Here is a 25,805-nt window from a genome sequence, read left to right as displayed (position 1 = left end):
GATATTTTGTATTACTTTTCGTTTAGTTCTCCTTGTCGTTTGGTTAAAATCCAAATGAAAGATAAAAATACATTTCATAGCGAGACACCTAAATTATAGAGGTAAAAAATTGTGTGAGACGGTCTCACAAGTCGTATTTTGTGAGACAGATCTCTTATTTAGGCCATTTATGAAAAAATATTACTTTTTATGCTAAGAGTATTACTTTTTATTGTGAATATCGATAAGATTGATCCGTCTCACAGATAAATATTCGTGAAACCGTACTACTCAATTATAGAATCGGTATTTGGTCAACTCTTCTCGATCTCATATTCTTGCTATCCAAGCAAACAAAAGATAGAGAACTCTTTCAGAATTTTTTTAAAAAAAAAAATCGAAAAGCAGTCCTTTACAAGCATCTAGACCACAGATTTCATGTTTCCCCCGTCATTATATAAAAACCCATCCACTACCAATTTTCCTTCGCACCTAACTTTCAAAAACAAAAAAACTGCTCCTTATAAACAAAAAATGGGTAGTTTCATCGGGCATGTGGCACCTGGATTTGGCTTTTTAATCATCGGATTATGGCATGTTTTCAATCACATCAAACTCCATGCCGTAAACCCGAAATCCTACAGGTCTTCACCATGGTTTCCCACTTCAAGAATCAAGTATCTTGAGCTCTACTTGATCATGATTGGAAGCTCCATGTCTATAGCAATGGAACTCTTCATAGGGCCGGATCGCCATCAGCCCCTCGACCCCGATGGAACTATCCCCTCTAACCATCTCCACAACTTCGAACATTCGAATATCTCCTTAACTTTTTTCACCTATGCGTTTCTCTCAATCGTGCTAGATAAACTCGACCCCCCGGCTCAATACGGACTCACCAATCTGCTAGGTGCGGTGGCTTTCGGGCAGCAACTCCTCCTCTTCCATCTCCACTCCTCGGATCACATGGGGGTTGAGGGCCAATACCACTGGCTTCTTCAAATTGCGATCTTTATCTCACTTTCCACCACTCTTTTAGGCATTAGTTATCCCCAAAGTTTCTTGAATAGCTTCGTGAGGTCTGCTAGTATTATGTTCCAGGGTGTTTGGCTCGTGGTAATCGGGTACATGTTATGGACCCCTAGTCTAATACCTAAAGGTTGCTTCATAAACTTGGAGGAAGGTCACGACGTGGTCCGGTGCCAAGACGAAAAGGCTCTAGAACGTGCCAAATCGTTGGTCAACATTCAATTTAGTTTCTACGTGATAGGGATGACAATTTTCATCGTGACCCTTTATCTTATCATGATCAAGCTGTACCAGAACAAGGTTGATTTTGAGTATTCCGTGCCAGAGGAAGATGAAAACGATGATGTCGAGGCACAAAAAGATGGAAACGACAAGATTGGTGAGTCTAAGAGTTTTCTACAAATTGGAAGGCTATTAGACTCTATGGACATGGAAAGGTAGCTCGCTCATCGATTTGCAAAGATGGTTAGGTTTAATTGTGTGTAAAAAAGTAGATTAGATATTCACTTTGTTTGATTGAGTGTAGTGTTGGGGTTAATTAGCCCCTTGGGAATGTGTAAGGACAGTGTGACAACAAGCCACAAATTTGTACACACGTTTATACAATGTGATTGGTATATGTGTCAGTGTATGTACACATAAATTTAATTATAAGTCTTTCTTTCAAATAAAGAAGAAGAAGAAGTGAACAATGGAGATAAGATAATGTTTAATAATCTCTTTGATTGCACTTGTCGGGTGGGGACAGCAACAGTGACTTTCATTTCATAGTGGATAAGAAGCCTTCAAACTTTGGGAATAACTTTGGCAACATATATATATAATCCACTATGAAATGAAAGTCACTATATATATATAATAGTAATAATAATAATAATAATAATAATAATAATAATAATAATAAATTAAGTGTTTTTATGCTATTATATGTGGTAAAGTTTATCGGAGTCACGTAATTTTATTTGAATAGTTCTTTTGTGAAACGGTCTCACGAATCTTTATCTGTGAGACAGATCAACCCTACCGATATTCACAATAAAAAGTAATACTTTTAGTATAAAAAGTAATACTTTTTCATGAATAACTTAAATAAGATATTCGTCTCACAAAATACGATCCGTAAGACCGTCTCATATAAATTTTTATCATTTTATTTTAATGTAGTTATTTATGTGGTTGTCTTGTGAGAGAACTAGAGTAAGGTATGTTTAAAATGATTATTAAAAAAAATAAAAGATCCGAAGACGACGTCGTATCGCAGCTGATGCTGAAAGCTGATCGTTGGGATCAAAGTATACTGGGGATTGGAAATCAGGAAAACAAGAATTTCATCCAAGATTTTCCAACATCCCTGTTTCTTCTGTACTCGCCGAAATGCTTCTGCAAACCCGCGCCATCTCCACTGGTGCCTCCTCTCTCACATCACCTTTTCAGGCGACCATCTGCCACAGCCACTACTGCTGCAGCTCCGACAAGAATCTCACCCAAAACCCACGCTTTTCATTGCCGAAAACCGTCTTTCTTCCTCGTCTAGGGAAATGGTTTCACGTGGGAAACAGATCAAGAAGCAGTTGCCATATTGGTTATTTCAGAGCAATAACACCATGTGCAACTATGCTTGAGACACCGGTTTTGTGGGCTGGCCGTCTTTGCATTTTCTACGCTCTTTTGAAAGCTGGTTTGGCTGGGTCTCCCACTAATCCACTCATTTCAGGTTCTCTATCTGTTTCCAGATTTTTAAGTATTGGTAGACATAAAAGATTGAAGTTGCTTACTTGCTATAGATCCTTCTCCCGAAGGAATGTTTTTTTTGTCAGCTGGAAATTTAATATAATGTTTCTTGTAGATTTGGAAAGTGGAGCTGACGATTTTGGGTTCTATGATTGGTTTCAGGCGTTAAGCAAACCAGGTCAGTGTATCTTTTTTTTAAAAAAAAATTACTTGTTACTTGTCCTTTGAATTTTATATGTGGGGAATAGAGGTTTGCTGGATAGATAGCAAGTTGTAAACTCATGATTCAGCTGACTTCGGTGTCATTAATTTGTGATTTTACCGCTGCGACAATGTCTAAGCTTCGCTGCATTCTGATCTTTTTTTTCATCTGGATTTGTGTTAATGGAATTTGGTTTCAGTAATGCTTAAGTTCACTGCTTCAGGTACCTTGCTGAAAGAATTGAGTGTGTTAGATAGCAGGAGAGTTCTTATAGTTTATCTTGTTCATTCAGTTTTTTGAAGCATGTTTTTCTTAAAAGGTCAATTTCTATTCTTTGTGGGTGAATATTGGAAACTTTGGCTATTCCCATATTTACTTAGTGGATCCATATAGCATCTAGGATTCCTGAGTCACTTCAATGTTTCTTTCATCATGTCAAACTAGGCTGTGCAAAGTGTCATTTCAAGCCAGATCATTTTTACTGTGCTTTCAAATAGCTATCGGACCGTGATTTTCTGATCTTTTACATTCTACTATATGAAAACATTTGTTTTCTCACGGAGAGAAATTTTGGCCTTTAATGTTTTCATGGTTTGCTTCCTGATTCCTACACAAGCACCAACTTTTTCTAGTTTCAGTTTTGGGGCTTAAGCTATAGATTATATGATTTCTTAATCCATTGTCGACCCATTCTGAAATTTTCTGGGTGTGACATGACCGAAGCAAATGGTTTGTGGGAAACAGAAAATAATTAAATTCATTCTTCTACCCAAAAGGAGTAAACTTAAAGTTGAAAGAAATTAATAATAAACAAAGAAAGTGATCAAAGTTTTATTACCTTTTAAAGTTAATTCAATTGGAGGCACTGGAAAAATGTATCATATGTATTATCTGTCTGTTACATAATTTTCCATGACAGGTTTAACTTTGTTGCTTTCAAGCATTGTTTTAAATTTTGACCAAAGTTTCGGGTTTCCTAAACTATTGAGACAAAAATCAACTTTCAGTTTTTTCTGCAACATTTCCTACTGATGTTCAAAATTTCGTGAAATTTTTTACTGAAAAATTAAATGACTATAATTTGCAAATTTGGTCATGTTATTCCAAATTTCATGTCTTCTCAAGTTTTGATATGTATATTTCATTCTGAATTCTGATGGAATTTTGAATCATAAAATTTCGATTTTGAAAAATCATGGGAAAATTTTTTTTACAATATTTTTTAAGAGCCACTGCAAGTCCAACATAATTAATCTATTTAATAATTGTTAAGTGACTTGTATTTTTTTCCTGCAAAATTTTTGGAAAATTTCAGGATATCCTCGGGATTTCTGTGGAAGTATTTGAAAAAAAATTGAACATTGAATTTTGTTTTGGTAGGTAGGAAAATTTTGAGATTTAGGAATTTTCAAAACTATGGTTGCTTTATGATGATATTCTTGTCATTGGAAAAGTTGACTTCCATCTGATTGAAATTCAGATAGCTGTCCGTTTTTATTCGAGCTTATTCGAGCTACATGGACATGGGAATACTTTCCATATGTTTTAAGATTGATATATCCAAAGATTAGTTATTGATTATATAGTCTCCATACAGAAAAAGAGGCAGCTGCAAGGAGAAAATTAGTGAGCAAATGGCATCCAACGACCAAGGGTACCCTTAGGCGCAATTACAGAATACCTTCTAAATCTGAAGGAAGACGCCTGCTTAAAGCCATCGCATCTTTGCTGTCAGATGATGACCAGTTTAGAGATGCCACATCCCACAAGGTATACATACTATAGATCGGTTAGGCTATAAGTAAAAAAATAAGTCCTAAAAGCCATATATTTTGGCTTTGAATTTGGAGTTGCTTTTTTGTGAGTAAAAGCCTAACTAGGCACTTCTTCTCTGTTTTTTTCAGAAAAGATGTTTTTTAAATAGCGTGTCCAACCAAATGAGCTCTTAGTCACTAAAATGCAAGAAGCCTTCTCTACATTCTGTTATTTTTGTCGACTTGTGTTTTTCTTGCATTTTATAAAATGATTTTAGTTTGGAAATCCCCATTCATTGCCTCCAGTTGTCATATTTTCTTCTCCAGGGATGTCAAATCAGACGGGAAAACGCTCATGGGGAAAGTGTATGTTGCAACAATGTGCGAGCTCTGTTTGATGAGCTCCCGACTCCACACTTAGTGGTGGAAATCTCAGCTTTTCCTGCCGGTCCTCTCACAGAAAACGATTATGCAAAGGCTGAGAGACTAGAAAGAGTGCTCAGATCTGGTCCTTCAGTTTGATCACATCTTGGCTAGTTTTTACATTGTATCAACCCTATCATTTGTACATAGCAGCTACATGAGTACAAACTTTGTTTTGTGCGTGTGCACTTTAAATGCCAAACTAAACCACCACATGATAAGTTGGTTCGTATTTCATGCTTGAATCTTGACTGCCTGTGCTTTCCCTTTTGCGAGTAATAGTGTTTTACAAGCTTGCATCTAGATGCGCTGGATTTCGAGTTTCAATTAAAGTAGCAGATGTATCGTATCACGTTTTTCGAGTTTCAATTAAAGTAGCAGATGTATCGTATCACGTTTGGGCATATATATCTTCCATAGTTCCTTTAGGCTTTTCGTAAGAAGCTTTGACTTCGCAAATTGAGTGGCATTTCACATTTATCTCTTCATTCGAGCCTTCCTATTCTCATTTTATCAAGTGTTGTGTTTTTAATCGTATTTTTATAATAAACTTGTTTCGACTTACACGAGATCAGTCCCTTTTTACGAGATCATACTTATGTAGTAGTCGTATATATAATATTAAAAATTGTATCGGAATTATTGCAGTCGCTACCACATGCACGAAAACTAGACCATGTAACTCTTCATTTTCCTTTTCCTTTTTTCGGTTGAGATACCGAATTCACATGTATCGTCTGTCAAAATTGAACCTACCAAATACACAACATACAATACGAACTTTTAACTTGTTTTGGACGTCAAGTTTCCAATTGTGTTTCCAGACCTTGAATTTTCATATAGTCTTCTCTCCATTTGGCATTGGCTGGTAGATACACCTCGCTAAGAATGCGACTCAATGACATGAAATCAACAATTACAAGAGACCAACAGTAATATCGCAGCTCTTGTATGGTACAATCCAATATTGAGCCTGAGAACATCCAAATTTACTGAAGAAATCATTTGGCGGAAGCCACAACCAATGCCCCAAAGACTTTGCAACGATGGATAACAAAACAAATCACTTTACTCCCACAGAGGCCATCAGGTCCTCGTACTCTGGATCAATTTCGTTATGTAACTTGGCTGCATTACCACCCATCTGAGGGTTGAGAGGCGCAGAAGTAGGTGAGAAAGGATCATATGTTAGCTGTGTGCCACCAGGAAATGGCTTGCCAGGATAGTTACCAAAATGTGGGCGTGGGCTAGGGAATCTGTGTGGGGTTGCTCCTGGAGAATGACTTTGCGGAATGCTATTTATCAGATTTGCGGCTCTGGGAGGAAAAGGACCAGCAGGATTACCAATAATGTGAAGAGGAGCAAGGTTTCTTGGTTGCATATGTTGGAATATACCGGATGAAATGGTGTTGTGACCAAGTAATGGCAGACCTCTAGGTGTTACAAGAGGGGCTGCTGGACTCCTGACTAAGTCCGTGGAAATCTGTTGTCTTGGTTGATTCATCTGATGGCTGACCTGAATTCTTGGGAAACTCTGAACCTGATAAGGATTCATATTATTCATCAATGGCCTGACCAAAGGAGATGGTGGCGTCAAAGGTGAATGCCCAGTCTGAATTGGGGGTGCCAGATTATGGTTTGCAGGTTGACTGCTTTGCAGAGACACCTGAGAGAAGGTATTCTGTGGGCGTTGAGGCTGAAACGTGAAGTCAGCAGAACTGCCATGCTGAGGTCTTGGAATTGCTGCAGAAACAGAATTATTCATTCCAGGTTGAAGAAATGATGCTGAAGATGTTCCCGGGAAAGGAATAGGTGTTGAACCAGACATAATGTTCGGGGATGGAGCACGCATTGCTACGGGTGGTATAGCAGGCTGCATTGGTCCAATTGATGAAGATACCGATTCAGATGCCATTGGTGGAAGCAACGGAGAGAAGCCCCTTTGGGGTTGTGGAGCAGAACCATAAAATAAAGAAGCAACAGGATGGCTCAAAGGGGCTCCACCAGTGGATTGGATTGCAGCAGGTATAGGTGATATCATGTTGTTAGGGATAATCACCCGAGGAGCAACAGACATGGCCATATTCTGGGAAGCCATAACAATATTACCTTGAGAACGAACAAGCAATGGAGCCATTGGTATTTGCGGTGGCTGTAAAGCAATGGGTGGTTGAGGTCTGGAGGCAGCAAAGGAAGAATTTTGAGGAACTAGACTGAAGCTTGCAGGTATAACCGGTGGAGGACCAAAAAACGAAGGCATGCTTGTGGAATTTGCTTGGATGGGATTACCAAATAATAGTGCAGAATAATTTATTGGGGGGACTAATCCAGACTCTCGAAACAATGGAATCTGAGTTGGACCTGCAGAAAACCATGCCTGAGGATATTGTGGCATGCCACCTTGAGTCCGAGTTGGTAAAGGTCCTGTAGATGGCTGAGCCATTCCCTGATTTACCAGTGGAGGCACCTTAAATGAGCTCGGCATGCTTTGAATTGGATCAGCTATCACACTGACATCAGCTATTGAGGTCAATGTCGTTGAAGAAGACAATGCGTTCACCTGAAAAAAAAGCAGCGGTAAGTTAACGCATGACAACAAATGTGCAAAGTAGATTTAATATTTTAATTTGTACTTGGCACTAACCGAAACCGGGGTGATTAGCAATTCAATCAAAGCCACAGCTGCATCAATTTTCTCAAATGTGNAATAACTTAAATAAGATATTCGTCTCACAAAATACGATCCGTAAGACCGTCTCATATAAATTTTTATCATTTTATTTTAATGTAGTTATTTATGTGGTTGTCTTGTGAGAGAACTAGAGTAAGGTATGTTTAAAATGATTATTAAAAAAAATAAAAGATCCGAAGACGACGTCGTATCGCAGCTGATGCTGAAAGCTGATCGTTGGGATCAAAGTATACTGGGGATTGGAAATCAGGAAAACAAGAATTTCATCCAAGATTTTCCAACATCCCTGTTTCTTCTGTACTCGCCGAAATGCTTCTGCAAACCCGCGCCATCTCCACTGGTGCCTCCTCTCTCACATCACCTTTTCAGGCGACCATCTGCCACAGCCACTACTGCTGCAGCTCCGACAAGAATCTCACCCAAAACCCACGCTTTTCATTGCCGAAAACCGTCTTTCTTCCTCGTCTAGGGAAATGGTTTCACGTGGGAAACAGATCAAGAAGCAGTTGCCATATTGGTTATTTCAGAGCAATAACACCAAGTGCAACTATGCTTGAGACACCGGTTTTGTGGGCTGGCCGTCTTTGCATTTTCTACGCTCTTTTGAAAGCTGGTTTGGCTGGGTCTCCCACTAATCCACTCATTTCAGGTTCTCTATCTGTTTCCAGATTTTTAAGTATTGGTAGACATAAAAGATTGAAGTTGCTTACTTGCTATAGATCCTTCTCCCGAAGGAATGTTTTTTTTGTCAGCTGGAAATTTAATATAATGTTTCTTGTAGATTTGGAAAGTGGAGCTGACGATTTTGGGTTCTATGATTGGTTTCAGGCGTTAAGCAAACCAGGTCAGTGTATCTTTTTTTTAAAAAAAAATTACTTGTTACTTGTCCTTTGAATTTTATATGTGGGGAATAGAGGTTTGCTGGATAGATAGCAAGTTGTAAACTCATGATTCAGCTGACTTCGGTGTCATTAATTTGTGATTTTACCGCTGCGACAATGTCTAAGCTTCGCTGCATTCTGATCTTTTTTTTCATCTGGATTTGTGTTAATGGAATTTGGTTTCAGTAATGCTTAAGTTCACTGCTTCAGGTACCTTGCTGAAAGAATTGAGTGTGTTAGATAGCAGGAGAGTTCTTATAGTTTATCTTGTTCATTCAGTTTTTTGAAGCATGTTTTTCTTAAAAGGTCAATTTCTATTCTTTGTGGGTGAATATTGGAAACTTTGGCTATTCCCATATTTACTTAGTGGATCCATATAGCATCTAGGATTCCTGAGTCACTTCAATGTTTCTTTCATCATGTCAAACTAGGCTGTGCAAAGTGTCATTTCAAGCCAGATCATTTTTACTGTGCTTTCAAATAGCTATCGGACCGTGATTTTCTGATCTTTTACATTCTACTATATGAAAACATTTGTTTTCTCACGGAGAGAAATTTTGGCCTTTAATGTTTTCATGGTTTGCTTCCTGATTCCTACACAAGCACCAACTTTTTCTAGTTTCAGTTTTGGGGCTTAAGCTATAGATTATATGATTTCTTAATCCATTGTCGACCCATTCTGAAATTTTCTGGGTGTGACATGACCGAAGCAAATGGTTTGTGGGAAACAGAAAATAATTAAATTCATTCTTCTACCCAAAAGGAGTAAACTTAAAGTTGAAAGAAATTAATAATAAACAAAGAAAGTGATCAAAGTTTTATTACCTTTTAAAGTTAATTCAATTGGAGGCACTGGAAAAATGTATCATATGTATTATCTGTCTGTTACATAATTTTCCATGACAGGTTTAACTTTGTTGCTTTCAAGCATTGTTTTAAATTTTGACCAAAGTTTCGGGTTTCCTAAACTATTGAGACAAAAATCAACTTTCAGTTTTTTCTGCAACATTTCCTACTGATGTTCAAAATTTCGTGAAATTTTTTACCTAAAAATTAAATGACTAAAATTTGCAAATTTGGTCATGTTATTCCAAATTTCATGTCTTCTCAAGTTTTGACATGTATATTTCATTCTGAATGCCGATGGAATTTCGAATCATAAAATTTCGATTTTGAAAAATCATGGGAAAATTTTTTTTACAATATTTTTTAAGAGCCACTGCGAGTCCAACATAATTAATCTATTTAATAATTGTTAAGTGACTTGTATTTTTTTCCTGCAAAATTTTTGGAAAATTTCAGGATATCCTCGGGATTTCTGTGGAAGTATTTGAAAAAAAATTGAACATTGAATTTTGTTTTGGTAGGTAGGAAAATTTTGAGATTTAGGAATTTTCAAAACTATGGTTGCTTTATGATGATATTCTTGTCATTGGAAAAGTTGACTTCCATCTGATTGAAATTCAGATAGCTGTCCGTTTTTATTCGAGCTTATTCGAGCTACATGGACATGGGAATACTTTCCATATGTTTTAAGATTGATATATCCAAAGATTAGTTATTGATTATATAGTCTCCATACAGAAAAAGAGGCAGCTGCAAGGAGAAAATTAGTGAGCAAATGGCATCCAACGACCAAGGGTACCCTTAGGCGCAATTACAGAATACCTTCTAAATCTGAAGGAAGACGCATGCTTAAAGCCATCGCATCTTTGCTGTCAGATGATGACCAGTTTAGAGATGCCACATCCCACAAGGTATACATACTATAGATCGGTTAGGCTATAAGTAAAAAAATAAGTCCTAAAAGCCATATATTTTGGCTTTGAATTTGGAGTTGCTTTTTTGTGAGTAAAAGCCTAACTAGGCACTTCTTCTCTGTTTTTTTCAGAAAAGATGTTTTTTAAATAGCGTGTCCAACCAAATGAGCTCTTAGTCACTAAAATGCAAGAAGCCTTCTCTACATTCTGTTATTTTTGTCGACTTGTGTTTTTCTTGCATTTTATAAAATGATTTTAGTTTGGAAATCCCCATTCATTGCCTCCAGTTGTCATATTTTCTTCTCCAGGGATGTCAAATCAGACGGGAAAACGCTCATGGGGAAAGTGTATGTTGCAACAATGTGCGAGCTCTGTTTGATGAGCTCCCGACTCCACACTTAGTGGTGGAAATCTCAGCTTTTCCTGCCGGTCCTCTCACAGAAAACGATTATGCAAAGGCTGAGAGACTAGAAAGAGTGCTCAGATCTGGTCCTTCAGTTTGATCACATCTTGGCTAGTTTTTACATTGTATCAACCCTATCATTTGTACATAGCAGCTACATGAGTACAAACTTTGTTTTGTGCGTGTGCACTTTAAATGCCAAACTAAACCACCACATGATAAGTTGGTTCATATTTCATGCTTGAATCTTGACTGCCTGTGCTTTCCCTTTTGCGAGTAATAGTGTTTTACAAGCTTGCATCTAGATGCGCTGGATTTCGAGTTTCAATTAAAGTAGCAGATGTATCGTATCACGTTTTTCGAGTTTCAATTAAAGTAGCAGATGTATCGTATCACGTTTGGGCATATATATCTTCCATAGTTCCTTTAGGCTTTTCGTAAGAAGCTTTGACTTCGCAAATTGAGTGGCATTTCACATTTATCTCTTCATTCGAGCCTTCCTATTCTCATTTTATCAAGTGTTGTGTTTTTAATCGTATTTTTATAATAAACTTGTTTCGACTTACACGAGATCAGACCCTTTTTACGAGATCATACTTATGTAGTAGTCGTATATATAATATTAAAAATTGTATCGGAATTATTGCAGTCGCTACCACATGCACGAAAACTAGACCATGTAACTCTTCATTTTCCTTTTCCTTTTTTCGGTTGAGATACCGAATTCACATGTATCGTCTGTCAAAATTGAACCTACCAAATACACAACATACAACACGAACTTTTAACTTGTTTTGGACGTCAAGTTTCCAATTGTGTTTCCAGACCTTGAATTATCATATAGTCTTCTCTCCATTTGGCATTGGCTGGTAGATACACCTCGCTAAGAATGCGACTCAATGACATGAAATCAACAATTACAAGAGACCAACAGTAATATCGCAGCTCTTGTATGGTACAATCCAATATTGAGCCTGAGAACATCTAAATTTACTGAAGAAATCATTTGGCGGAAGCCACAACCGATGCCCCAAAGACTTTGCAACAATGGATAACAAAACAAATCACTTTACTCCCACGGAGGCCATCAGGTCCTCGTACTCTGGATCAATTTCGTTATGTAACTTGGCTGCATTACCACCCATCTGAGGGTTGAGAGGCGCAGAAGTAGGTGAGAGAGGATCATATGTTACCTGTGTGCCACCAGAAAATGGCTTACCAGGATAGTTACCAAAATGTGGGCGTGGGCTAGGGAATCTGTGTGGGGTTGCTCCTGGAGAATGACTTTGCGGAATACTATTTATCAGATTTGCTGCTCTGGGAGGAAAAGGACCAGCAGGATTACCAATAATGTGAGGAGGAGCAAGGTTTCTTGGTTGCATATGTTGGAATATACCCGATGACATGGTGTTGTGACCAAGTAATGGCAGACCTCTAGGTGTTACAAGAGGGGCTGCTGGACTCCCGACTAAGTCCGTGGAAATCTGTTGTCTTGATTGATTCATCTGATGGCTGACCTGAATTCTTGGGAAATTCTGAACCTGATAAGGATTCATATTATTCATCAATGGCCTGACCAAAGGAGATGGTGGCGTCAAAGGTGAATGCCCAGTCTGAATTGGGGGTGCCAGATTATGGTTTGCAGGTTGACTGCTTTGCAGAGACACCTGAGAGTATTCTGTGGGCGTTGAGGCTGAAACGTGAAGTCAGCAGAACTGCCATGCTGAGGTCTTGGAATTGCTGCAGAAACAGAATTATTCATTCCAGGTTGAAGAAATGATGCTGAAGATGTTCCCGGGAAAGGAATAGGTGTTGAACCAGACATAATGTTCGGGGATGGAGCACGCATTGCTACGGGTGGTATAGCAGGCTGCATTGGTCCAATTGATGAAGATACCGATTCAGATGCCATTGGTGGAAGCAACGGAGAGAAGCCCCTTTGGGGTTGTGGAGCAGAACCATAAGATAAAGAAGCAATAGGATGGCTCAAAGGGGCTCCACCAGCGGATTGGATTGGAGCAGGTATAGGTGATATCATGTTGTTAGGGATAATCACCCGAGGAGCAACAGACATGGCCATATTCTGGGAAGCCATAGCAATATTACCTTGAGAACGAACAAGCAATGGAGCCATTGGTATTTGCGGTGGCTGTAAAGCAATGGGTGGTTGAGGTCTGGAGGCAGCAAAGGAAGAATTTTGAGGAACTAGACTGAAGCTTGCAGGTATAACCGGTGGAGGACCAAAAAACGAAGGCATGCTTGTGGAATTTGCTTGGATGGGATTACCAAATAATAGTGCAGAATAATTTATTGGGGGGACTAATCCAGACTCTCGAAACAATGGAATCTGAGTTGGACCTGCAGAAAACCATGCCTGAGGATATTGTGGCATGCCACCTTGAGTCCGAGTTGGTAAAGGTCCTGTAGATGGCTGAGCCATTCCCTGATTTACCAGTGGAGGCACCTTAAATGAGCTCGGCATGCTTTGAATTGGATCAGCTATCACACTGACATCAGCTATTGAGGTCAATGTCGTTGAAGAAGACAATGCGTTCACCTGAAAAAAAAAAGCAGCGGTAATTTAGCGCATGACAACAAATGTACAAAGTAGATTTAATATTTTAATTTGTACTTGGCACTAACCGAAACCGGGGTGATTAGCAATTCAATCAAAGCCACAGCTGCATCAATTTTCTCAAATGTGTCAGCTGATACATGTACATACAGATCTTCATAAGAACTGACTGTTTCTTTGGCATCGGTAGCACTAACCTCAAACTATATAATACAGGGAAAAAATGAGTAGCCGGATTGAGCAAGATGTTATGATACGGACAAGATTAAGACATGAATGGATGGAATATATTGCTGGAGCCTTTTACCTTCCCTCCCTTATCCGCTTTTGTGCCATAAACTCGTATTTTAGCTCCTGTTTCCTGATTTGTAAGCCAGGAAAGCAGAAAATATCATTTTTTATGACAGCATATTTTAGTTAGTGCAATGGAAAAAGTCAACAAATAGACCTCCCATAATGGCGCAAAAGAGTAATAAAGATTACATACCTTTTCCAATCTCTTTTGAGTATCATTTGCAGGGCAAAATATTAAAGCAATAAAATTGTACCCAGGATGTTCTTTGATCTGCGCAGAGATATAGGTAGGCTCTCATAACGAACCGTCACAACATTTATAAATCAAATGCAAGGATGGCAAGCCCACTTCAATAATGCAAGAAAAATAAGTCACAGATAAATGTATCTAGTCTGAACAAATTGAAGTGACCACAGAAGGGACAATTTTTACGTGAGAAGAGTATGCCGCATGTAAATGTATCCAGTCTGAACAAATTGTAGTGACCACAGATGGGACAATTTTTTTTACATGAACACAATACATTCAACAGGAATGCTCTTTTATGAATTATTTATCTCTGCTTTCATGCACTAACCAAGCCTTCTTTCATGCAGCACAATTCCACAATCATGCGTAATGTTTTTCTGTATTTCAGCAGGCACACATCATTATCTTAACACCTCATTGCCACTTTCTGGGCCTGTTTCACAATTTAAAAAAAACTCGCTTATTCATCTCTGTTATAACTTATAAAGTATTTCTGGTTTTCACATTCCCATTCTTCCCAGTTATTCTACCTTATCATCATTTCACATGCAAACTCTTGTCACATACTTTTGGTTTTTTCACAATTCTTAAGAAGGTGGCAACGACGTTCACACATTGGCATAACACTAATATCTCGCAAACTGTTTTTCATTGCAGAGATCACGTATGATCTGTTATGAAAGAAGTGTCTTTGTTTATTAAAATATTCATAAAAATATATAAATCAAGCATTTTTATACAGCTTGTGCTGATTGAATGTGATCATAATAACATGAACCATACACAGGTGAGGAGAACAAATCCAAGCAGAGATTTACTCACAGGAATTGGAATATTCGCCTCTTTTAACAGAGGTTTGTAATCAGGAGGAGCCCTGTAACTTGGATTTAACTTTAGCAATTCACCTGAAAATAGAACAGAATAAGCAAACTGAGTCACTTCATAAGAAAAATAAAAAAGTTGTGCAGACATTTGGATTCTGTTTTCAACATACCGATAATTTCTCGCTTTTCAACTTCCAGCATTTCCAATGTCTATCATCCGTATCCCAAAGTTAAGTCTATGAATGATCAAGAAAATACAGAGAACCAAAAAAAACATTCTGAAAAGTCAACTCACCTCCCGACTAAGCTGATGATACGATAACTTCTCGAATTCAGAGGTAGATAATGGGTCTTGGTTGTCATCCATTGCCAGCGACCCTAAGGTCAGCTGCTGTGATATTTGATTGATTCGAGCCTGTCCAAAATGTGTACCACCACAAAAGCAGAAATAGCATCACTTAACCCTATGTGTGAAGTTAATCCAAGCTGTTACAAAAGAATATACTAACATATTTCACCCATTTTGAACAGAGATACTTATTTTTCTATAAAAGCAATTAAATTCTACCCTATTGTGGGGCAATGTGCCTTCAGCCCAATCCTATGAACTAAATTCTCCTACTCAAGCAATATTTCAATAACATAATATTATGGCTTGCAAAATGGGAAAAAATAAACATTTGCATGTATAAATGTTTACATATACACAATAGCACAAGTCTCAGGGAACAAAAAACCTACTGACTGCCATATACTAAAGAAGAGAAAAGCCAAATACCTGATATGCCGAAGCTCTCCCTCTTCGAACAGTGGCATCCAGGGTTAGATCAGGGCCCCATTTGGTTTCTCTCTCAACCCGATTAGAAGCTTCCTCATTCTGTGTATCACCGTCAACCTTTTTCGCGCCCCGAAATAAAGGAACAAGTGAGCCAGATAACTTGTTTTTTGGGATAACAAATCCTGGTTTTTTTGTGAACATGGATGTCTTTGGCCCACTAGTTGATGCAGATGATTGAGTCATAGTAACGGTCTGGATAGGGCCAGATGTATTCTCAACCTCTATTCCCATCTTACCCAGAAGAGCTCCCACCAATCACTTTACTTTCAGGAGCAAATGGTTTGGAATTGAAGTCTAGGAGTACTCCCTGTAATAATCAGTGATTACTGTCATGGACATCAAGACATGTAAACCAAGGGCTAATCTCCAAATTTAGCTAATTCCCAGACAAAACACAGGTTTCAAAGTCACAACGAGAATCAAGGTTCTAAAATTCGCTAGGCGCCAGACCAGCGCCGCTAATCGGACTCTTCGGTATCAACATAATAAATCACATATTAGAACTTCAACACAATAACATCAAATTTAAAATGCGTTCAAATTAGTATCACTGACAGCAGAGATGGAATTTAGAAACAACGATTCAGAAATTGAATAGAATAAGTTAAGGTTTAAACTTAGCCTATCCAAAGATAGCATCAGGGGAAGGAAAATACGAGAAGGAAAATACCAATGCTAAAAATTGAATAGAATAATTTAAGGTTTAAACTTAACTTAGCCGAAAGGGAAAAAACGAGAAGAAAAATACCAATGCTAATAACTTACATGCTTTTCTGCAAATACCAAGGACTTTCACACTCACCTGAACCGAGGAGATTGAGATAACGATAAAATTAGAGAAAGTTGCTTAATAAAATGATACTAGATTTAGTGATGAAAATTCTTCAAATCTGTTTCAAGTTACTTGAGGTAGCAAAGACTGATATATCAAGAAATGCAAAAAACCGAAAGAAAAAAGAGGTAGAAGAAAGACATCGCTGCTGCTCCACAAGACGGGAGATGTAGATATTTCTCGTCAGGCTTCTCGATTACTTTGGTGGTTCAAACCCCTAACAATTTTTTCAAAACAAATCAGGCCCATGTAAGGGTGTCTGGGCGCGCTTGGGCTGGCCTAGGCGGGCCCAGGACAACCCAAGGCTGGCCACCTAGCGCCTTATCAGTGCGGTAGGTTGCTGCCTAGCGCCTAGGCGCCTAAGGCGCATTTTAGAACATTGACGAGAACACATTACCCATCTCTCTTTGTGTTCTCCTCAAACAAAGAAAACTTCGCGCTTAAGGATTCACAGCATCGAAACAAAAACTGCTAAATATTTAATAACAAACGGCATCCGATTTTTATCAGAGAAAAGAACATTCATGGAAATACAGTTGATACATCAGTCATTTGAACTCCAATATTTTCTTTCATCCTCCTTGGCAATCAACATTCCGTAAGAATATATAAAACTATAGAAAGAACAACTTCTTTGTTGCTTTATAATCTAAAGAAATCATTTCACCAATCAGAAGCGTAAAACCATATGCAGGAATCAAATCTTTATCTGCACCTACACCTACACCTACAGTTGTACCTGAAGGGCTCCGGGGTAAATTATTGCGCTGATCCTTCACGAGTTTGGGGAAATCGGTTCTTCCTTCTTTTGAGAGCTTAATTTAGGTTTCCCCCCTTCCTACTCTGAAATGGGGGGTGTTGCAAATTTGCAATTTTTAAGAGCTATGTAGAAAATTATTTGTCTAATTTATATGTCTTGATAATTCTGATAATTCCAACTTTCATTTGTCCATATATATATATATATTGTTTCAGATGTTTATATTGTTAAGTGAACTTGAAATTCAACATGATTAAAAACAATATATAAACATGCAATGAATGAATTTGAAGTTCATGTTCTCACTTCTCTAATACTAGAAAATACATCGAAATCCATAAATCCAAATGCAACCTAAAAGAAATAACGGTAGTACACACATGGATATTGCCGATGTTGAGTTTCAAACTCGCAGCAAGCGATACATAGAAAGACAAAGAAGAATGCACAAATGACTTGCTAAGTGCCTTCCCTATGTGAGTGGTGAAGCCAAAGTTCCTTAGGGGACTGCTGCACTAGTCTCGGCCAAGTTTGTACACGATAACCTGCGATGTATATGCTTATACTGGTTAAAGATAGGAATGATTCATGTCTTGGCCTCAAGATTAATGCCACACATGTCCTCGCTTTGCCCGAACTTTGTCAAGTTCCCGCACATTAGTTCTTTTTAAGTTTCGGGGTATCTAGTGTACGCGATTAGAATCTACAAACTGAATTCTGTGTTCTGCCGGAATCTAGTACATGTTTGGATTTATTTGTATGATTTTCTTGACAGGTCTTCTGCATTTGTCGACGGGTTCTCTCGATGCTAAACTGTTCGACGATTTTGCAAACAACGACACCGAAGTTGTGTCTGCTCACGTCAGAGCTCGTATAGGTGATGTATTGTTGCATTAAATTTTGTTTAGAAAAATATTATAAAAATATTTATCTTCAAAATGTGTTTTGTGCGAAATACGATAAATAAATCAATATTAAATAAATGAGTACTAAATTTATTGTAATTAACTTTCAATTATTCATGACAATTCAACATGTTTATTTAATTAATTAATATTTTTTTAAATACATAACAACGAATTTCAATATTAATAAATAATCAAATTTGAAATAATTTTTTTTTTCATTTTAAGTAAATTTATGTATGAAAAAATATATCAATTTTGTTTTTGACAATAAACAAGACAATTATTTATATATGAAAATAGAGAATAATTATATTAAAATATTTGAAATTAATGTGATTTATAAAATTTTAATATATTTAATTCATTATAATTATCATTATATATGCGTTCTTAAATTTTTAAAAATATATTAATGTAAAAATCAATCCCACACACATTTGATATATATTCAAGTGGATAAAAAATTTTATTCACTATCTTATGCTTGAATTTTAAGTTATGATTAAAATTAAGATGCATATTAATTACAATTATAGAAAATAATTAAACATTATATGTTATATAATAGTTAATAAAAAAAACTAATTTTTACTTATTTAATAATATTATTATTATTTTCAAATTTTAAGTCAATAAAATATTATAAATTTTTATTTATGTAGTGTGATAAATTTTATTAAAATTATAAAATATATAATTTAAAATTTCACCAATTTTGGTGACTATAACTCAAAAAATAAAATAAACGATATTAATAATTTTGATTTTAAATTATTATTAAAAAGAAAAAATCTATATGTTTTTTAAAAATCCAAAAAAAAAATAAAACATATGAAGAAGAAAAGAATGAATTACTCGGTGTTTATATTGATATTATTTCTAATAATAAAAATAAAAATGAGTGTTTTTTATATTTTATAGTTGTACATTAAACTTTAGTTATTATACTTAATAAAATTACATAAAGTTATTACCGATATTTTGAATATCTCTATAAATTAAATTTGAATATCTCCTGAGTTTTTAAAATTCTATAAAAATTTATATTAAATGTCACTAAATTTTTATTATTATAAATTATAAATAAAATATATACATATCCAGATTAATTACCCTACGTTTTGGCCTTTTCTTTAAACCGACAAGTGACGGCACACACACATCAAGAAAAATCAATGGAGTCGAAAGTCCAAAAATTCTTTATCTTCTGCTACATTTTCCATCTCCTGATCTTCCGTTCTTCATCTTTCACCTCTGCATCAAATCCCGAACCAACGGTGTATGAACTCCTCCCAAAATACGGCCTCCCCAGTGGCCTCTTGCCTGATTCTGTCACCAACTACACGCTCGATCAAGATGGAAATTTTGAGGTGAATTTAAAGAAATCCTGTTACATAAAGTTCGAATACACGGTTTATTATGAGAAGAAGATTACCGGGAAGTTGAGTATCGGGTCGATCACTGATTTGAAGGGTATTGAAGTGCAAAGATTATTTTTCTGGTTCAATGTTGATGAGATCAAGGTTGACTTGCCTCCTTCTCATAGTATTTATTTCAGTGTCGGAATCTTTAACAAGAAGCTTGATTTGGGTCAGTTCTTAACTGTGCGTACTTGCACAGATAAGGCCTTATCTTTAAAGCAGGTAAAATATCAAAATCCGTAAGTTGTTACTGTTTATTGAAATCTTTTAACAGTTCAGCTCATTTTCTAACATATTTTCTCTTCTTTGGTTCAAGGTTGAGATTAGATGTTTCTCTGGGGTGTCTAACGAGTGAGTTGTAGATGTTTATGGTTGAGGAAACGCGGCATATGTTTTTGTGTAATCTGATTGTTGTAATCAACTTAGTCATGACGTTGAGCATCGAACAAACATAAGCTATGCTTTGTTAGTTTTACGTCTCTTTGTTGTGGTGTATTTTTGTGTGTGGGAATCTCGGATCTCATGCCTTTGTTTTGTAGCATTTACAAATTGGATTGAGTGAAATTATGAAAGAACTTTCATTCACGTGGTGACTGTTCTTGTATTGTATCTCATCTTGCAAAATAACATTTGGTGTTCGTTTGATAATCTCAGCTTCCAGTTCCAAGAAACTATGCACCAATGCTTTTAGCTGAGTAGTGTTGGCAACATTTTATAGCTGGTGAAGCTGTGAAGAAGCTGAACAAACCGCTACCACGTGTGAACTATGTCTTCAAGCTTGACTGCTAGTTGTACGAGTGCCAATGTACCTGTAACTATATGTACTTTAGCTTAAGGTTTTGATCATGTAACAGGGAGGTGGAGAAACATCTTATGCTTAGATAAATGAATTAGAATCATCGAACTGCCGAATTGACCATGCATTTCATGATTCCATCTAAATAAACATCAAGTTCTGATAATGTGCACAAGAAGAGCAGGTGAAGCAAGAATCAAGTATTTGAATAACATTTTGTCTAATGTTGTCTCAAATTTCTACACCACTTATATATACAAGATAGGATCTCCAATATCATAATACTAATACCCCGGAAAAACAATAAACGGACTATTGATTGAAACAACAAAAATGTACTCATGTAAAAAAATATATGATCCCATGATACCCGATTAGAACCAGAACCAGACATGATTCTTGACTCGTTTGGTCACGAGCCTTTAAATGCTCCATTTTTCATACTCGAATCAGTGCGTTTTTCAATCAACAATTCGAGTGAAAAAACTGTAGGTATCCAATTTTGATGACCGTACTGTATCTTTAGATGATGAAACTGGAGAAATATACTACAATCATGCTTGAAGCACCTGACAGTGCACAATGTGGCTCTTCAATCCACTTCTCCCAGCAATACTAGACCACAAATTCGTGAACAAAGTTCGGAAATGACCTTTACTCACTATATTCTCCCAAATGTTAGGGTTGCTCTCCACCTGTTTATCCTGATTCGACACATCAACCATGCTAATGCTCATATTGTTTCGAATTATACAAAGCTTTCCGTTTAGAGGAACAAGAGCAGCAGCCTCAAGAGCACGAGAATTGCCCAAATGAAGCTTACTGTCAATGAATCGGTGCCAAGAATGTGTGCCTTCATCGTACACTCTTAGCCTGCACCCATCTCGACAATCTAAAGCATAAAGCTTACCGTTCATAGAGATACTCGGGTTTCGCCAACCAGCAACCATCCCATCGTTAATCGGGCTCCAAGAATTCGTTTCTGGGATATAAGCTTCACTTAAAACTTCCCTATGTGGTCCAAGACCTTTTAAGAACCATTTTCCGGTATAAACTACCCCAATGAACGGCACCATTGCCGTGCTCATATCAGCAATAAAACTCCACCTGTTTCTGTTTGGGTCGTATACTTCAGCAGAACGTAGAGTTCTCTGGATTCCTTCACATTCTCCTCCTGCAACATAAAGACATTTGTTGATGACACAAGAACCAAAGAAGTGCCTTTTACGAAGCATGTCAGGTGCCCGGTGCCATTTATTTGTTCGAGCACTATAAAAAATGACCCGTCTCATCGAGCCCTTTAGTGGATCTTTTCCTCCGAAAAGATATAGGTGGCAGCCACTAAGTACAGCACAGCCAAATCCAACTGCCGCATTGTACTCCACGGGAACAGGCGGAAGCGGCTGCCACAATTGGTAGGTTGGGTCAAAAGCATGCCATGAGATGCGCCCATCACGATCTCTTTTAACTACGTACACCCATTCTTCAGCCATACCAAGACTCTTCCTCAGAGAGTAAAAGAAATTTCCAGCCAACAGCTTGTTCCATCTCTTGCAAACTAGGCGGAGCTTGTTATGTTCAATGCGAGGGACTCGGATCAGACAAGCAATTGCAAGATCATCAGGGAGTCCAGGTAGAAGTGGTGGCTGAACCCTGCTCCTCTCCCTACGTGAGTTTTTTGCCTTGTGTGAACGAGGATTAATATCAGGTTGGATACAAAGTTTAGATCCTGGAACAAATTTTCCTGCCCCAATCAACCCTGAGTCGACTTTGCAATAACATGATACCGAGTCAACCTGCAACATTTCTTGGTCAGGATGACACAAAGTTGCAATAACAGCACTGTAACAGGAACAACAAATAATTAATAGGAACTCTGACGTTCATTAATTTGTACCACATCTTTTGCACTCGAATATTAGCCCACCATTCCATATACATACCTACCAACTGCCCGAAACAAGTTATGCATCTGACCTTTTGAAATAGTTGCATCACCCTCGAAGCTGAATCTCCTCACAATACCCATAACGTACCCAAATAGCGGAAAAAAATACATTTAAAGATGAGATTTAAGTCACGTGCTTCAGCCTCTTTTGTAGCTGGAGAAATTTCGGGATTCAGAAAGATTGAACTTTAGCAAAGTCGGTTCGGTTTGAATATCCCTATCAATGATGATTGGAATTCATATGCCAACTTCGGTTATACATTTCATCCAAAAACATTCTGACAGAAATTGGAAGACAGCAACATTGCTAAAGATATGACAGTTAAATGTGCACTCTAGGCTATCTAAGGACAACTTTGACTGATCCAGTCATAAGGATTCATTCTTGTTTTGCGCATGTATACTTGGGTTCGAACCAATGCCTCTCCCATGTTGGGGGAAAGATATGACAGGTTTGCGTCACTCAACCACTAGGGGTGTTGGCAACTGTTGAATTATTTACTACACATGTTTGTGAGCTCACTTGGCATAGAGAACAGCAAATCCTGCCAAATAAGTTTGACATACTTGAGCTAACATGTGCATCTTCATGGAACTGGGATATAAAACCGATTGGGTGCCTATTTTAGCGTCACTTATCAGTAAGATAAACAGGAACATCCAGAAAAATGCAAAAAGGGAAGAAGAACCCAGATAAAAGTTGGAAGGAAAGCTAGGAGATCGAACATGAGACATTTTATGGTGAAATGTATAAGGTAGAATCAAGTAAAGGCCAACACTTAAAGACCAAAAATGATAAGTTGAAATAACCTTAACTATCAAACATGAGACAAATAACACATCCGGTTAATTACCATAATTGATTTTCCGGAAACAAAACGGCTTAGTAAATCTCATTCGAGGATGAATTCAAGCACTAAGAAATTTTAAGTTACAAGATCAAATTAATGGAGTAATTGTCAAATTGTTAGTGTTCCCACTTCCCAACGAATTCAGATCCAAGTTAAGATGTACATCAGGTTCCAAACCATGAATTTGTCAGGAAATCACAGCAACACCATAGAAGAAGCATCCAAGTCTATGTGCACCCATCATATAAAATGTAGATAAGAACAGCCATTAATGGGAAAAAGCAGAACATTTATAAACAGGTAACTAAATGAACGAGAAGTCAAAGATTCATAAAATGGTATCTTGAACATAAATTCAGCTGGATACCATAATAATTTGGAAAACGGAAATCAAAACAACGTGAACTTCAAGAAGAAAGAAAGACCCAGAACAAATTCTAATCATAAAACCAAGGAATATAGCGACATAACACACCACATTTACCAAGAATCTCATCCGGGCATCTTCAAAATCAAACAAATTTAAAAAATCAAAAGCTGTGAGTCTCACCAGTGGAGCTCGAGCTCTAAAATTCCTGTGTACATTTGAAGACCTCTCAATAATTTGCTCCATGGGTATGCAGAAAATGCGCCTCTCTCTCGTAAATACAGATCACCGTACCCCGGAAGCCAAAATAATGAAATCTGAATATCTCAAAAGTTGATGCAGAAAACGAAAAACCCACAAGGCCACGGAAAGAGCTCTCTTTCCGGATCCCTTNACTCATAAAACAAGTAACAGTAAAAAATAAAATTCCAAACTAAAAAATAGTAAACGTAAAAAAAAATTATACAAACACTTGACACATGCATGCAACTATAGCGGATAATAATAATGATTTACAAAAAATATATCAAAGCTATACGTTATTAATACGTTATTGAATATGTCTCTTGTGAGACGGTCTCACGAATCTTTATCTGTGAGACGGGTCAATTCTATCTATATTCACAATAAAAAATAATACACTTATCTGTGAGATTCGTCTCACAAAATATGATCCGTGATACCATTTTACACAAATTTTTGCCATTAGTATGAAAGAGAGCAGCCCACCTCCACGAATTAATGTCTCTACCTAAATGGACCCCTACGCCCAAAAAAGAAGAAAACATTGCATAGAAATAGACTCCTCATAAAAAAATATATATATGTAAATTTGACCAAATTAAACATTATTTTATTTAACAATTTATTTTAAATAAAAAACTAAGGAAAGAAGGTGAAACCCGAATTTTTTTAAGATATAATTTTGCATGGAAAACTAAATTATGAGACTTTAACGATGGATGATTCATGATTAATGATTATTAATTCCATCATAAATTGTGATTAAATGTCAATGCACCACTCCTGATACATTTCACTTTCTACCAACTATTTTTTTTTTCAGAATTTGATTAACGTTTATTATATGTTATATTTGGAGTATTATTTTTTTATGATATGATCAAATGTTAGTATTTAGATCATCAATATTTATGTCATCTTTCGTAAAAATATGAGGACTCACATGATCTAATAATATTAGAATATGAGATACACATTCGTTGTAGCATAAACTAACCCCACAATAAATATGTAGCTCGAAATTAATTGTTTTTAAATCACTTTAGAATTGCATCTAAAAAAAATTAATTTGAGAAATCGATCAACAAACCACTTTAATGAACATTGATTTTGGCTGCATTAGGAATTTCCAAGATAAGATCTGCTTCCTTTTTAACATAGCCATTGATTTTTTATTTAATATTTTTGTTCTCTATCTAGTTTATGTTTTTTAATAGTATATGCATAAATACTCCATATTTTTTTTAGTCTTGATATAACTCTATTTCAAAAATCCGTGAGACGGTATCACGGATTTGTATTATATGACAGGTTAATTCGGTACATATTTACCAAAAAATAATATTTTTAATATAAAAAATAACAAAAATTCATGAATCGAGTCGTGTTGAACTCATGAGACGATCTTATAAGAGTTTACGAGGTTGTGTTATTAGCCTTGTGTACGAGCTAATGTAATTGTTGGTTTTTAATATATTGTTTAGTTTTCATTTAAAAAAAACACACAAAAATTTTCATTTTTAATTCTTTATTATGACATAAGATATAAATTAAATGAGAATACATTTTTTCATATCTTGATTTTAAATATGATCACAATCGAAAAATATCTCGAAAGATCAAATTTAAATGGAGGAAAGGGATTAGTCAAATAGAAACTACAATTCCAAAACGATAAATACAAATGTACTATAATCTAAATAATATAATAATATTTAAATATATGATCCATCATATACAGCCGCGGAGCCACATGGTAAGACACCCGGGCTTTTAACTCGGGTGGTCCNACTCCATAGTAGGATATATTTTTTTTTGAGTGGTTACATATGCAGACGTCTTCGGTATTCCATAAATTATTTCATTTTTTTTTATTTATATAACGATCACACATATTCCTTATTATAAATTTATAAACAATATATACAAATTTATCTACAATAAATGCAATCCTCGAAAATAAATTTAGAAATAACATATATAAGCTTACTAGTTACGAATTACGATATAAACATATATTTTTATAATAATTGAACAATACATC

General features: G+C 36.5%; 6 protein-coding genes and 1 pseudogene across 6 annotated transcripts; 4 read left to right on the top strand and 3 right to left on the bottom strand.

Annotated features, from left to right (window-relative positions):
• The first annotated feature begins 302 nt into the window (after window positions 1-302).
• On the top strand, window positions 303-1,692 carry LOC140956702 (uncharacterized). Its single transcript, XM_073413552.1, has one exon. The coding sequence runs from the start codon at window positions 418-420 to the stop codon at window positions 1,447-1,449; it is 1,032 nt and encodes a 343-aa protein (XP_073269653.1). The 5' UTR covers window positions 303-417; the 3' UTR covers window positions 1,450-1,692.
• Window positions 1,693-2,225: 533 nt separating this feature from the next.
• LOC140957771 (uncharacterized) lies at window positions 2,226-5,355 on the top strand. The gene is made up of 4 exons (XM_073415153.1): window positions 2,226-2,722; window positions 2,855-2,917; window positions 4,539-4,711; window positions 5,023-5,355. The coding sequence occupies exons 1-4, from the start codon at window positions 2,383-2,385 to the stop codon at window positions 5,215-5,217; spliced, it is 771 nt and encodes a 256-aa protein (XP_073271254.1). The 5' UTR covers window positions 2,226-2,382; the 3' UTR covers window positions 5,218-5,355.
• Window positions 5,356-5,850: 495 nt separating this feature from the next.
• LOC140957166 (uncharacterized) lies at window positions 5,851-7,879 on the bottom strand. The gene is made up of 2 exons (XM_073414297.1): window positions 7,763-7,879; window positions 5,851-7,678 (listed from the first exon to the last, which is right to left on the bottom strand). The coding sequence occupies exons 1-2, from the start codon at window positions 7,877-7,879 to the stop codon at window positions 6,182-6,184; spliced, it is 1,614 nt and encodes a 537-aa protein (XP_073270398.1). The 3' UTR covers window positions 5,851-6,181.
• A 68-nt stretch (window positions 7,880-7,947) lies between these two features.
• LOC140958092 (uncharacterized) lies at window positions 7,948-11,085 on the top strand. Its single transcript, XM_073415489.1, has 4 exons — window positions 7,948-8,459; window positions 8,592-8,654; window positions 10,276-10,448; window positions 10,760-11,085. The coding sequence occupies exons 1-4, from the start codon at window positions 8,120-8,122 to the stop codon at window positions 10,952-10,954; spliced, it is 771 nt and encodes a 256-aa protein (XP_073271590.1). The 5' UTR covers window positions 7,948-8,119; the 3' UTR covers window positions 10,955-11,085.
• Window positions 11,086-11,587: 502 nt separating this feature from the next.
• On the bottom strand, window positions 11,588-17,341 carry LOC140957327 (uncharacterized; annotated as a pseudogene).
• Window positions 17,342-19,256: 1,915 nt separating this feature from the next.
• On the top strand, window positions 19,257-20,475 carry LOC140957083 (uncharacterized). Its single transcript, XM_073414180.1, has 2 exons — window positions 19,257-19,778; window positions 20,211-20,475. The coding sequence occupies exons 1-2, from the start codon at window positions 19,311-19,313 to the stop codon at window positions 20,253-20,255; spliced, it is 513 nt and encodes a 170-aa protein (XP_073270281.1). The 5' UTR covers window positions 19,257-19,310; the 3' UTR covers window positions 20,256-20,475.
• Window positions 20,476-20,537: 62 nt separating this feature from the next.
• Window positions 20,538-23,905, bottom strand: LOC140957082 (F-box/kelch-repeat protein At1g55270-like). The gene is made up of 2 exons (XM_073414179.1): window positions 23,702-23,905; window positions 20,538-22,148 (listed from the first exon to the last, which is right to left on the bottom strand). Exons 1-2 carry the CDS (start codon window positions 23,762-23,764, stop codon window positions 20,907-20,909), a joined length of 1,305 nt encoding a protein of 434 aa, XP_073270280.1. The 5' UTR covers window positions 23,765-23,905; the 3' UTR covers window positions 20,538-20,906.
• Window positions 23,906-25,805: the final 1,900 nt, after the last annotated feature.

Source organism: Primulina huaijiensis, chromosome 14, assembly GCF_012295235.1.
Source record: "Primulina huaijiensis isolate GDHJ02 chromosome 14, ASM1229523v2, whole genome shotgun sequence".
In the NCBI taxonomy this organism is placed as follows: Eukaryota; Viridiplantae; Streptophyta; class Magnoliopsida; order Lamiales; family Gesneriaceae; genus Primulina; species Primulina huaijiensis.
The sequence above is the reverse complement of the archived record's forward strand: the minus strand, read 5'-3'. Positions and strand labels throughout refer to the sequence as shown.

Bases quoted from the DNA above. Each gene is read 5' to 3' on its own strand.
- LOC140957082 (XM_073414179.1), bottom strand. From the start codon at position 23,764: ATGGAGCAAATTATTGAGAGGTCTTCAAATGTACACAGGAATTTTAGA. The intron at 22,149-23,701 runs GTGAGACTCACA...GAAATGTTGCAG, and splicing joins TTAGAGCTCGAGCTCCACTG to GTTGACTCGGTATCATGTTA.
- LOC140957083 (XM_073414180.1), top strand. From the start codon at position 19,311: ATGGAGTCGAAAGTCCAAAAATTCTTTATCTTCTGCTACATTTTCCAT. The intron at 19,779-20,210 runs GTAAAATATCAA...TGATAATCTCAG, and splicing joins AGGCCTTATCTTTAAAGCAG to CTTCCAGTTCCAAGAAACTA.
- LOC140958092 (XM_073415489.1), top strand. From the start codon at position 8,120: ATGCTTCTGCAAACCCGCGCCATCTCCACTGGTGCCTCCTCTCTCACA. The intron at 8,655-10,275 runs GTCAGTGTATCT...GTCTCCATACAG, and splicing joins TCAGGCGTTAAGCAAACCAG to AAAAAGAGGCAGCTGCAAGG. The intron at 10,449-10,759 runs GTATACATACTA...TTTCTTCTCCAG, and splicing joins GAGATGCCACATCCCACAAG to GGATGTCAAATCAGACGGGA.
- LOC140957771 (XM_073415153.1), top strand. From the start codon at position 2,383: ATGCTTCTGCAAACCCGCGCCATCTCCACTGGTGCCTCCTCTCTCACA. The intron at 2,723-2,854 runs GTTCTCTATCTG...TGTTTCTTGTAG, and splicing joins CACTAATCCACTCATTTCAG to ATTTGGAAAGTGGAGCTGAC. The intron at 2,918-4,538 runs GTCAGTGTATCT...GTCTCCATACAG, and splicing joins TCAGGCGTTAAGCAAACCAG to AAAAAGAGGCAGCTGCAAGG.
- LOC140956702 (XM_073413552.1), top strand. From the start codon at position 418: ATGTTTCCCCCGTCATTATATAAAAACCCATCCACTACCAATTTTCCT.